The sequence below is a fragment of the Scyliorhinus canicula genome, chromosome 14 (assembly GCF_902713615.1).
Source record: "Scyliorhinus canicula chromosome 14, sScyCan1.1, whole genome shotgun sequence".
NCBI classification, from domain to species: Eukaryota; Metazoa; Chordata; class Chondrichthyes; order Carcharhiniformes; family Scyliorhinidae; genus Scyliorhinus; species Scyliorhinus canicula.
In genome coordinates, this window is record NC_052159.1 from 88198828 (window position 1) to 88212186 (window position 13359).

Sequence of the window (13359 nt, forward strand, 5' to 3'; positions counted from 1 at the left end):
TCGACCTAACATCCAGGACATAAAGGCCTGCAAGGAGGCATTTGCCAGGCATGGTATCCCGCTCACTGTTCTGAGCGTCAACGGTCCCCGTTCCTATAGTCAAGAATGGTCCAACTTCGCAAAGCAATACCAGTTCCAGCACATCACCTCGAGCCCTCATTACCTGCAATCTAATGGGAAGGTCGGAAAAGGGGTCCATATCGTGAAGCAAATGCTCTGCAAGGCTACGGACCCAGCTTCAGACTTTAACCTTGCTCTTCTGGCGTACAGGGCAACCCCTCTGTCCAACGGTCTGTCTCCGGAACAGCTCCTTATGAATCGTAACCTGCGGACGACTGTTCCGGCCATTCATTTACCTGACCTGGATTACCTTCCAGTGCTGCAAAAGATGCAGCAAATCAGAATCCGGCAAAAGCTGACATAGGATGCTCATGTTACTGATCTGCCAGTGCTCTCTCCGAAGGACGCTGTTCACATCAAGTTACCTGGTGGAGGCTGGTCAGCTCCAGCTGTCATTGTTCGACAGGCTGCTCCCAGGTTGTTTGTGGTTTGCATGGCTGATGGATCCATTATTAGGTGCAGCGGAAGGGCACGACGCAAACTTGCCTGCCCACCATCGGATCTCACGTTCCCAGATGTCGTTAAGCCTTATCCGGACACCTCGCTCCACGAGGCCACCAGTCTGGCTGTATGCCAGCCTGTCAAGACACTATCATCCCCACCTCCACCTCTCAGGTGGTCCACAAGAATCCGACGACAGCCCCAACAACTAGACTTATAAATAGTTCCTTTGTATATAGATATTGTTATGTTTATGCACGCTAGACACCTTACATGTACATATGCATTCACTCACCAATTATTGTAAATAGTTACTTCTGTAAATATGTTGTATATGCTATAAGCAACCGACAATTTTTTTCTTAAAAAGGGGGATGTCATAATATGCACCCATACAAATCATAAGGTAAAAGCAGGCAATGACAGACACTCAGGTGAGCCAATCAACGTTCAGAACAGAACACAATCAATCACCAGACAGAACACCAGAGGGGTGTAACTATAAAACACAAGAGGCATCAGCACTCCGCCTCTTTCGACTGGTGACAACTGTAGTGACAGCCAGGGTGTACAAATCATTCAACACCTTCTACACGTGGATCAGAGCTAGCCTGGTCTCGATAGTTAGAGTTAGTTTACTTAGAGTAGTAGAGAGTCAACCCACAGGCAGCTGTGTGCTTCGTTACTGCAGTTCAATAAATCTTATTGAACCAACGCCTACGTTTGGCGTATGCTTTATCATTTATCTGCATCATGTTGCAGTCCGTGTTACCCCAGGGTGAATAACATGACAATCCAGCTGAATTAAGGTGGCTGTTGAGTCAATGTAAGAGGAATGCAATGTTTATCTCTGGCATTGCCCTTACTCGTGGGTGGGGAAAATTCACAACCAGAACCTGCTGGCTGACAACCACATTTGGGCTACAATTAAGTCGGAAGATTTCAGCTTTACATATTCAGGAAAGCCTTTCATTAGTCCCTAAGTTAAGTCCCTAACTGAAATGGTTGAAGCTGCATAATAGATAATTTAACTCACTGCTTGTCCCAAATTAAAATGTTGTGCAGAGCATGGAACATTGAATGGCTGTATTATAATTGTCAATACTTGCCCATATGAGTGGGCAAGTATTGATGATACGAAGTTAGGTGGTCAGGCAGGTAGTGCTGAGGAAGTGGGGAGGCTGCAGAAGGATCTAGACAGTTTGGGAGAGTGGTGCAGGAAATGGCTGATGCAATTCAACGTGAGAAAATGTGAGGTCTTGCACTTTGGAAAAAAGAATCCAAGCATAGACTACTTTCTAAACGGTGAGAAAATTCATAATGCCAAAGTACAAAAGGATCTGGGAGTGCTAGTCGAGGATTCCCTAAAGGTAAACATGCAGGTTGAATCTGTGATTAAGAAAGCGAATGCAATGTTGTCATTTATCTCAAGAGGGTTGGAATATAAAAGCAGCGATGTGCTACTGAGCCTTTATAAGGCTCTGGTTAGGCCCCATTTGGAGTACTGTGTCCAGTTTTGGGCCCCACATCTCAGGAAGGACATACTGGCACTGGAGCGTGTCCAGCGGAGATTCACACGGATGATCCCTGGAATGGCGGGTCTAACATATGATGAACGGCTGAGGATCCTGGGATTGTATTCATTGGAGTTTAGAAGGTTAAGGGGAGATCTAATAGAAACTTACAAGATAATACATGGCTTAGAAAGGGTGGACGCAAAGAAACTGTTTCCGTTAGGCGAGGAGACGAGGACCCGTGGGCACAGCCTTAGAATTAGAGGGGGTAAATTCAGAACAGAAATGCGGAGACATTTCTTCAGCCAGAGAGTGGTGGGCCTGTGGAATTCATTGCCGCGGAGTGCAGTGGAGGCCGGGACGCTAAATGGCTTCAAGGCAGAGATAGATAAATTCTTGATGTCGCGAGGAATTAAGGGCTACGGGGAGAATGCTGGTAGGTGGAGTTGAAATGCCCATCAGCCATGATTGAATGGCGGAGTGGACTCAATGGGCCGAATGGCCTTACTTCCACTCCTATGTCTTATGGTCTTATATAGCTATCAAAAATAAAGACCTAAAATAAAACCAAGTGGGTAACAGTCCCATGTTTGACTCTTCAAAAAAAAATTTTCTAAATATTATGGTCTGAACATTCAATAAATTATTGCAATCCAACAACCAAGCCATTTTTGATGTATTGCTACCAATGTATCCTCTATAGCTGTATGGTCACGCAATCACACAGCAACACAGAACGGCCTGCTGAATGCAACAAACAGGCCACACACAAGAAAAATTAAAGGGAGCAATAGTTACTCTCAAAAATAAAGGCAAAATCAAATGTCCCAATCAGAGCACCCAAATTTTACATACCTCTTGTAAATTAGACTGAAATTTGGGGGCTTCAGTGCAGAATCTCTGAGAGTTGTTCTCCATCCCAGGTTCTTGCTCAGCATAGCCTTCTGGAAATGGCTCTGCAGGATACTCTGGTGCAGGGAAATCATTGACTAATGTTTTATTCGGGTCAATGCAGCCAGGCGGGTGTTGATCCAAATTTGCCTGATATTTCAACATGCCTCTGGAAGATAAGCAATTAGTACAAAGGATTTTCCAAACATGTAGAGTACCTTGCATTTTATCCAAAAGTTTCAAATATTTCTGAACTCATACAAATGACTTCCCATTTAATCCTCACTCATTTTTAAAAAGCACACCGAGTACTTCAGGAGTTCCAATTTATTTATAGAATCATAAACTTTACAGTGCAGAAGGAGACCATTCAGCCCATCAAATCTATTCCTATACTAGACTGCAATATTCCAAACAGAGATGCATATTTTATCTGAGCACAAGTCCACTTCATTGTTAGAAAATGCAAAAAGTCTCACACTATTTATATTGGGAGATCAATATTTGCATTATGAAGTATAAAGCTATTGTGCCTCTCTTCTTACTATGAGTCACTGCCACTTCAATGGTTTCATACAGAAGTCATGTTTACACAAAGTTAAAGCTTTTCCATCAATGATATCATCAACTAAAGATCTTGGCAGTTCTTACTTCTCTTTAGAATACTTGCACTATTGACATACAATTGCCAGATGCATCACACCCGATCCGCACTCTGCCTTCAATGAGATACATGTCCATTCAGCCAATGTCTACAGAGAGATAACTGCATTTGTCAAACATACCAATGCTTCCATTGAAGCACTGCCCAGATGTTCTCTGCCAAGTGTAGAAATGCAAATTCCCAGTGAGACATTCACTGCCACATTGAAAAAATGCATAGTTATAGAATCTTCCAAAAAAACTCCACAGTATGTCTGCAGAGAGGTCAATGTAGTGGCTGTAGGGATTGCCTCAAGGAAATGCAAAGATCAAATGTTAAAGAAAACAAGAAAAGTGAGCCAAGATTTGTTTACTTTAGCAAAATATAGTCCCCCTTACCGCCCCCCCCCCCCCCCCCCCCCCAACAACCCATCCCCAAGCCCAGACGCCCACATGGCTTTCTTGGCTCCCATATAATAAATGCATTTAAAAGAGACCCATATCTCTCAGTTGAAAAGTACAAATGTTAATGGGACTTTAAAAGAATAGAGAACTGGTGGTAATTATTTTCTCCATCCCAAGAAAGTAGGGGATATTTTTCTGTCTTTACTTTTCTTCCTCCCTTCTGGATAATTATTCCCCGATTGAAAATGATAATATTTACGCAGCTTTTAGCCTGTAGAATATTGACTATTAGCTATGTGTGAGACTTGATATTATGTTTCCTTTCTTTAACTTGATGCTTTTTCCATTCAAAGGTATTGGCTGCAACTCAATTCCACAGATACTGGTTGTGCCTGATGCCTTGCCCACATGACAATTCTTCACACAAGAACCCAAAGGGTGTTGAGGGAAAGCAAATCAGTTGTGAGGCAAACAGCCAATGTAATCCTGCCCATTGTCCAAACATAACTAATTCCAGCAGAGATTGTCAAAATCCTAATTGATCTTCCCTTTGGCAACCTTGGATCACTCTGGATAATCGGAGTGTTCTTACATTGCCCTAAAAATCAAACTTTAGTCTTTGCTTTTTGACTGAGATAGTGAATGTTACTTTGCAGTCAGAGAGAGATGCCACAAAGATAACCTGCTGGATATTCCGTTCCTGAGACTAAGTGTTGACGCTGGGGCAGGATTAGTGGAGTTCTATCGCAGCAAAACTGACTTATAATAATAATAATCTTCATTGTCACAAGTAGGTTTACATTAACACTGCATTGAAGTTACTGTGAAAGGCTCCTAGTCGCCACATTCCGCCGCCTGTTCGGGTACAGAGTCGCACCTGGACCAATTCAATGACCATTAAGGGGCTACCCCGGGGCCACGTGGAACACAATTGATTCCAATGTGAAACAGTGTGGCATTCACCAGGTCCAGGATTTACACACAGGAGGCTGATAAACTGCAGCCACATATGCACACTTCACTCCGCACACACACCATCCCAGCCAACAAAATGGCAGCAAGGAGAGTGGCACCAAGATTTGCCACGGCTCAATTGGAGACGCTGCTGGACGCCGTGGAGGAGAGGTGGTCAGCCCTGAACCCTAGGTGGGAAGGAGGCTGCCTACCGTCGCTGTTCACCGGGCCAGGGCACAGGCCCACAGCACCGTGGGCAACACCGTCTGATTGGTCAGCAGTGCCGGAAGAATTATTATTATTATGGCACGGTAGCACAGTTGTTAGCAGGGTCCCAGGTTCGATTCCCGGCTGGATCACTGTGCGGAGTCTGCTCGTTCTCCCCATGTCTGCATGGGCTACCTCCGGGTGCTCCGGTTTCCTCCCACAGTCCAAAGATATACCGGTTAGGTGGGTTGGCCATGCCAGATTGCCCCTTAGTGTCCAAAAAATGTTAAGTGGGGATTGCTGGGTAATGGGGATAGGGTAGCTACGTGGGCTTCAGTCGAGTGCTCTTTGTAAGGGCCAGTGCAGACTCGATGGGCCAGATGGCCTCCTTCTGCACTGTAAAATCTATGATTCGATGATTCTTTCATCCTTGGTTGCTCACCCCTTGTCCCACCTCCCTTACATCTGGAAGTGAATGGTTTGGAGATGGAATATGATCATGTTTCAGATTTTTTTGTATTTTAACTTGTGTCTTTGAAATGAATTAGGACCCTAGCCCCTTTTGGAGGCTATACTGCATCAGGATCCCCCAATAATCAGCCTCTTCAGAGTTCAAAATAGCCACTCCCCTCAGGCAATTGTTTTGGTTCTGAGCAAGTGAACCGCTCTTTCCCTGACCAAGGAAGATAATCATCAAGGGACATCACCTTCGACCAGGTAGTCCTTGAAATAATGATCAGTAATGATCAGCTAAGTTATAATTACCCATATATTATAGAGGTCTGGGGGTCTCTCTTCAAATGTTGTATCTCCCCACTTTACGAGAATATAGAGAGGGGGTTTCTAAAATTGTTTCCAGAAAAGTAGGTGAAGCATTATATTTTATTAACTTATTCACAAGTTTATTAAATAGCCATTTAACATGAAATGAAATGAAAATCGCTTATTGTCACAGGTAGGCTTCAAATGAAGTTACTGTGAAAAGCCCCTAGTCGCCACATTCCGGCGCCTGTTGGGGGAGGCGGGTACGGGAATTGAACCCGCGCTGCTGGCCTGCCTTGGGCTGCTGTAAAAGCCAGCTATTTAGCCCTGTGCTAAACCAGCCCCTAACATGCAATACACGTTAATAACGCATAAGTACATTGCAATGTTAAACTAGAAATATGTAAAACATATTTTTAGTTCTAATATAGAATCACAGACTAAAATCTTTTACGATAGCCATCAAATATTTAAAGCAAAGTATTACCGTAAACTCCTGAGTAGTTGTAACTGTCTGAATAACAGGACACAAAACAGTTTAAAGTATCTAACTCTCTGACAGCTTGAGCAGCATTGGTTTAAGGTTTCCCCTAACACTTCTAATTTCCTGTATACAAAGCTGATTCCGTCCTTCCTGCTAGCAGGATCTTTTTGTTTATTTATTCATTTTTTTTACGGGATGTGGGCTTTGCTGGCTAGGCCAGCAATACTAGTTGCCCTTCAGAAAGTGACCGTGGGCTGCCTTCATGAACTGCTGCAGTCCATGTGGTGTAGGTACACCCACTGTGATATTAGGGAGTGAGTTCCAGGATTTTGACACAGCCACAGTGAAGGAGTGGTAATATGTTTCCAAATCAGGATGGTGAGTGACTTGGAGGGGAACTTCCAGGTGGTGGTGGTCCCATGTGTCTACTGCTCTTGTTCTTCTAGATGGGAGGTGATGCCTAAGGTGCATTGGTGAGTTCCTGCAGTGCATCTTGTAGATGGTACACACAGCTGCTACTGTGCGTTGACGGTTGAGTGAATGTTTGTGGAAGTGGTGCCAATCAAGTGGACTGCTTTGTCAACCTTCTTAAGTGTTGATCGAGCTGCACTCATCCAGGCAAGTGGGGAGTATTCCATCACATTCCTGACTTGCACTTTGAAGGCTGGAGACAGGTTTTAGGGAGTCAGGAGGTGAGTTACTCGCAGCAGAAGTCCTAGCTTCTGACCTGCTCTTGTAGCCACATTATTTAAATGGCTAGTCCAGTTCAATTTGTGATCAATGGTAGCCTCCAGGATGTTGATAGTGGGGAATTGAATGATGGTAATGCCATTGAATGCCAAGGGGTGATGGTTTGATTCTCTCTTGTTGAAGATAGACATTGCCTGGCACTTGTGTGACGTGAATGTCACTTGTCACTTTTCAACCCAAGCCTGGATATTGTCCAGCTCTTGCTGTATTTGCATGTGGACAGCTTCAGTGTCTAAGGAGTCGCGAATGGTGCCAAACATTGTGAAATTGTCAACGAACATTCCCACATCAAACTTTACGTTGGAAGGAAGGTCATTGATGAAGTAGCTGAAAGTGGTTGGGCCTACAACACTATTCTGAGGAGCTCCTGCAGTGATGTCCCATGACTGAGATGACTGACCTCCAACCACCATAATCATCTTCCTTTGATTCCCATTGATTCCAGTTTTGCTAGGGTTCCTTGATGCCATACTTGATCAAATGCTGCCTTGATGTCAAAGGCAGTCACACTCACCTCACCTCTGGAGTTCAGCTCTTTTATCGATGCTTGAACTAAGGCTGTAATGAGGTCAGGAGCTGAGTGACCTGGCATAACCGAAACTGAGCATCAGTAAGTACCGCTTGATAGCACTGTTGTTAAACACCCCCACCCTCCATCACGATGATGATTGAAAGTAGACTGATAGGGTGGTAAATGGCCGAGTTTGATTTGTCCTGCTTTTTGTGTACAGGACACACCTGGGCAATTTTCCACATGGTATGAAATGAAAATGAAAATCGCTTATTGTCACGAGTAGACTTCAATGAAGTTACTGTGAAAAGCCCCTAGTCACCACATTCCGGCGCCTGTTGGGGTAGGCTGTTTCGGGAATCGAACCGTGCTGCTGGCCTGCTTTCAAAGCCAGCGATTTAGCCCAGTGTGCTAAACATTGCCGGGTAATTGGCAGTGTGATAGCTGTACTGGAACAGCTTGGCTCAGGGTTGCAGCAAGTTCTGGGGCATAAATCTTCAGTACTATTGCCAGAAATTGTCTGGGCCATAATTTTGCAGTACCCAGTGCCTTCAGCCATTTCTTTATATCACATAGGGTGAAATGAATTGGTTGAAGACTGACATCTGTGAAGCTAGGGACCTTTGTTGGAGACTAGCTGAAGATTATTGTGAATACTTCAGCCTTGTCTTTTGCACAGCTTTGCTGGGCTGCTTCATCATTGAGGATGGGGATATTTGTGGAGCCTCCTCCTCCAGTGTGTTGTTTAATTGTTGACTACTGTTTGCGACTGGATGTGGCAGAACTGCAGAGCTTAGATCTGATCCGTTGAGTGTGGGATTGCTTAACTCTGTCTATTACTTGCTGCTTATGTGTTTGGCACACAAATAGTCCTGTGTTGTAGCTTCACTAGGTTGACATCTCATTTTCCGGTATGTCTGATGCTATTCCCGGCATGTCCTCCTGCACTCTTCATTGAGCCAGGTGTAACCCCCCGGCTTGATGGTAATGGTAGAGTGGTGTAGATGCCAGGCCATGAGGTTACAGATTGTAGTTGAGTACAATTCTGCTGATGGCCCACAATGCCTCATGGATGTCAGTCTTGAGATGCTAGATCTGTTCTGAATCTATGCCACTTAGCAAGATAGTAGTGCCACACAACATGATGGACGGTATCCTCAACATGAAGATGAGACTTTGTCTCCAGAAGGACTGTACAGTGGTCATGGCTACTGATATTGTCATAGACAGATGCACCTACAACAGACAGGTTGGTCAGGATGAGGTCGAGGATGTTTTTCTCTCTTGCTGGTTGCCTCACCACTTGTTGCAGACCCAGTCTAGCAATTATGTCATTTAGGACTCAGCCAGCTCAGTTAGCTGTGGTGCTACCGGTCCTGCCAAAGGTGACTCCACCCCCCTGGCAGGTTCCCTGGCAGCGGGATGGGGCAGGCACACAAAACACTGGAGACATCAACGGGACCAGAAGATCCTGCTGGTGGCCTATGGCAAGCCGGCGCAGGAAAGCATGCAGCTGGGATGCGGGGCGTGGGTCAGGAGGAGTGGAGGTCCTGGCCTCATACCCCACTGAACTAAACTACATCACCCCAGCAGCTACGGGAGCTACCTCGCTGTTTAAGCTCCTCTTTCCCTTTTGATTATACCGCTTTTCTTGATGATTATTTAGTTGTCGCAGATTGCCTGATGATGTGAACATTGAGCGTGTTTCTCTGATCAATAAACATTTGTAAAATGTTCTAACAACGATCCTAATTAATTTAGCTTGCTTCCATATTTTCATAAAAGTGATTTGTAAACTCTGAACAAAGAAAAAGTAATTTTTGGAAGTTTCTTCTTTAGGTCAGTTAAGTGACGTTTTCTCATAGCATCTGTCTTTCTTTTGTAAAAGGTCTTTGATAATGTTCAATTCCAACTTTTAGAGACCCACTAGTCTTTCATGAGATGCTCAGCTAAATTATAAAAATTCCTTCCTCATGGGTAACAAGGCCAAGCCCCAGACTGAATTACCATTGAGGTATATTACCACTTTCATTTAAATTCCTTTGGTAATGAATAAAGCATTTGCAATGGTAAAGGATTGTCCTGATCAGTACCTGTTTCCAAAAAAAGACAGCCTTCTTTTAAGAGTTCCAGGAATGTTAATGTTAATCTGCTTTTAATTCAAAGCTGTCCCCTGTGTAAAAAGGTTTCTGGGTAAAATAGTTGTCGAGCATTTTTCTGCCTGTAACCATTTATTCAATTATAGAGTATGATGTCCTAATTGTGTGCAACCGTTACCTAATATTTATATTCTACCTAGCTGTACTTTTTTTAACAGGGTGCCTTTTTAAAAAAAACAATGAAGGGGCAATTCAGCGTGGCCAATTCACCTACCCAGCACATCTTTGGGTTGTGGGGATGGGGAGACATGGGGAGAATGTGCAAACTCCACACGGACAGTGACCCAGGGCCGGGATAAAACCCGGGTCCTCGGCGCCGTGAGGCAGCAGTGCTAACCACTGCGTCACCATGCCACCCTACTACCAAACTATCCTTATAACTGTAACATCCTGACCCCAACCCTTCCATTTTTGAATGTTGAAATCTAGCCCTAGGTTTCCGGTTGTGCTGTATTATGGATCATCATTTTTCAGGAGGCAATCTCAACAGTATTGATTTCAAGTTATAAAGTATTTCTGTCATAGGTGCTGATCAATTTCAGTACCTGAGTCCTGCTGGATGTCAATTTGACTGTGAACGCAGTATTTTGACCTGCACTGACTACTGAGGTTTAGGTTGTAAGATGAATTTGTGGCAACAAACTAAAATAAAGGGGCAGCGCGGTGGTGCAGTGGTTAGCACTGCAGTCTCACGGCGCCAAGGCCCCAGGTTCGATCCCGGCTCTGGGTCATTGTCCGCGTGGAGTTTGCACATTCGCCCTGTGTTTGCGTGAGTTTCGCCCCCAATACCCAAAGATGTGCAGGTTAGGTGGATTGGCCATGCTAAATTGCCTCTAAATTGAAAAATATGAATTGGGTACTCTAAATTCATTTGAAAAATAAAAAATAAAAGAGACAACAATTGCAGCGATGGAGAGCTCCAGACTATTTCAAGAATGATATTCTGCATCTACCTTCTGAGTGTTCAGCCATGTTCTTGTAACCTAATCACCAGGAGGGGCTTTTCAGTTTGTGACAGCAAGTGGTAAACAGGAGGCTGGATTCTCCATCGGCGGGATCGTCCGTTTTGCCGGCAGCCCGGTGATTTGCCGACGGGGTGGGGCTGCCCCACAATGGGAAACCCCATTGACAGCTGGCGTAACGGAGCATCCTACCAGCGTGCTGAAACAGAAATGTGGCGGGGCGGAGAATCCAGCCCAGGATCTTCTTCGTAGAGGTTACTCCGAGATGGTACATTAGTGAAAGAAAAACAGAACAAAGAAAACTTTGTGATAATCCAATAAAGTGAACGGTACAGGTCCACAGTACCCCAGGCTGTGGTCGATTGCCTAATTATCCAGTTAGTCAAACTGACAACTGGAATTTGAAGAGAAGTTATTCTCACTTCTTCAATGGATAGAGTAGTTCTGGCGGGACAAGCAGGGCAAAGCTTACCAGGTGTTATGTCCTGGTTGGGTGGTTACATGGCTGAAGCTTGTTAAATTCATTAATCCCCTTGGTCACAGTTCAGATTTTCTGGGCTCGATTCTCCAGCCTCATGACAGTCTTGCTCAGCCGTCACGAAGCCGGTGAATAGCGGGAGAGGCCAAAAACGAGATCTGCGTCAGGCAGCAAACAGCTTGCGATGCAACCAGCCTGCCCCCGCTCTCATAGGTGAAATCGGAATCTCGCTGCTTTGTGGCGAGAAACCAATTATCACCACTTCAGCCCACTTTCCATACAAATAACGAGAGCCACCCCATATCCAATGGCCTCCTGCCATTCAGCAGCCTCCCCAGCAAGTTCTCACGCTGGCACCGATTAATACTGTGAACCTGGAGGAAGGGCTTCTGTGAGGAGCCGAGGATGAGGAGCCACCTTTGCTCACAGGCAAAGAGCTTGGGCATGCTGGGCTTACCACCCCAGTGCTCATTGGCGTTGGGGTCCCTCGGCTGGGGATGGGGGACTCTCCGCAGGGGTGGGCCACCATGGGGGAGTGTGGGAGGTGCTGGAGGGGCAAACTGGGGACTACTGTTCGCGGCACCACCATGCCAACACCTGGATCGTGTATACCCATTCCAGGGGCAACCCCAACGACCGCCCATAACCCCCTCCAACTGCTAAGGCCTCTGGCCGCGTGGCTAAAGGCCATCGTTAATAGGCAATAGTCAATCTTGGTTAAGTGAGCACTTCACACAACACAAGTGGATTCCCATGGGTGGGCCATCGAGCAAGTGGGAGTGATTGCCTAGCATCCCAATCACACCCTGACGCCTGGACACTGTGCTTGAACACTTCGCGAGGCAACACCACACACGCAGCAGCCAACATCCGAATGTCCAGAGGATGGGACACAGCTCCAGGGACATGCCCACAGACGGAGGATGGGTGAGCGGCTCGGGGAGGGGGTGGTGGGTTGGGGGATGCCTGGAGAGATGGGAAAAGGATCTGGGAGTCAGTCCGCATTGAGGTAGAAAGTGACAGAGGCATCATAATGGGTTGTGCGAAAAGGTGTTTAATGTGCTGCCCAAACCCCACTCCCGATGGCGGAGTCTGGCTCTGTCAGCCCTGGCGGTTCCCCATGGTCTGCACAATCAAATCCACGCCCTCGGCGATGCTCCTCAGTGACTGGACCATGCTCTGCAGTGCCTCGGCAATGCCCAGCTGCGACTGGGACAAGTTCCGCAGCGCTTCGGGCATGCCCATCTGAGAGCGGGACATGTCCTGCAGAACCTCATCAAGGTTGTACTGGGTGACATCCCCCAGCAAGTCGGACAATCTGCCGAGACTCTCAACCATGGCCGTCACTGACTACGCGATGCCTGGACACCTTCACTCAGGGTGCCGATGTCGTGTACCAGGCTCTCCACTCGGGTCGCCACCCTGGCAGTGTTGGCTTCGGTGCCGCGCATTTCCGGTGCCATCTCCTGCGCCCCTAGCCTCCAATTGGCTATGGATCTGCAGGAGTGACACTGACATCTCCCTCTGAATGCCCAGGTTGTTCCCTATTGGTCAGAAACAGGCTGGGAGCCCAGCCGGGTCCTGGGATCCAGCAGACCTCTGACTGCTGTCTCGCCTGGCAGTTCCTGCTCCAGAAGCCTGTCTACTAACATGCCCCACCGAGGTGTGAGTATCTGCGCTGATGAGGGGTGGGGATGACAGCTGTGCCGCAACTGGTGGCATCCTCGGAGCTGTCCTCCAAGGTGTTCTCCTCGTCAGGAGAGTGTGCCACCCCGGATGGACGGGAGAATGGATGTGTGGTCAGTGGGAGGGATGGGTCGTCAGTAACGCACTCACTACTCACATTTGACAGGTCCCCAGGGCTATAAAATGCCCCTTTCGTTAGATAAGGGGCCTCAGAGGGGAAGGCGCGGACAAGGCCGCACATAGCCTCGTTTTGGACACTGAGGAGCTCCGCTCGCTGGAACTCTTCAGTGTGGCGTTCCGATCACAGCGACCACTCATCCCCCTGACATACCCCAAGCCCCAATACACGCACACCTTCCCCAACACCGTCGCAGTGCACACCTGACCCAGTCG

The 13359-nt window shown here is 46.6% G+C and overlaps 1 protein-coding gene across 3 annotated transcripts in view; it reads right to left on the minus strand.

Moving 5' to 3' along the window:
* The window catches only part of LOC119977555 (NADPH oxidase 4), a 239104-nt gene that overhangs the window by 140155 nt on the left and 85590 nt on the right, over window positions 1-13359 (minus strand). For all 3 annotated transcript variants that reach the window (XM_038818627.1, XM_038818626.1, XM_038818625.1), the window contains exon 9: window positions 2931-3135. In XM_038818627.1, the coding sequence (XP_038674555.1) occupies window positions 2931-3135 (205 nt within the window). The remainder of the gene's footprint in view (window positions 1-2930; window positions 3136-13359) is intronic.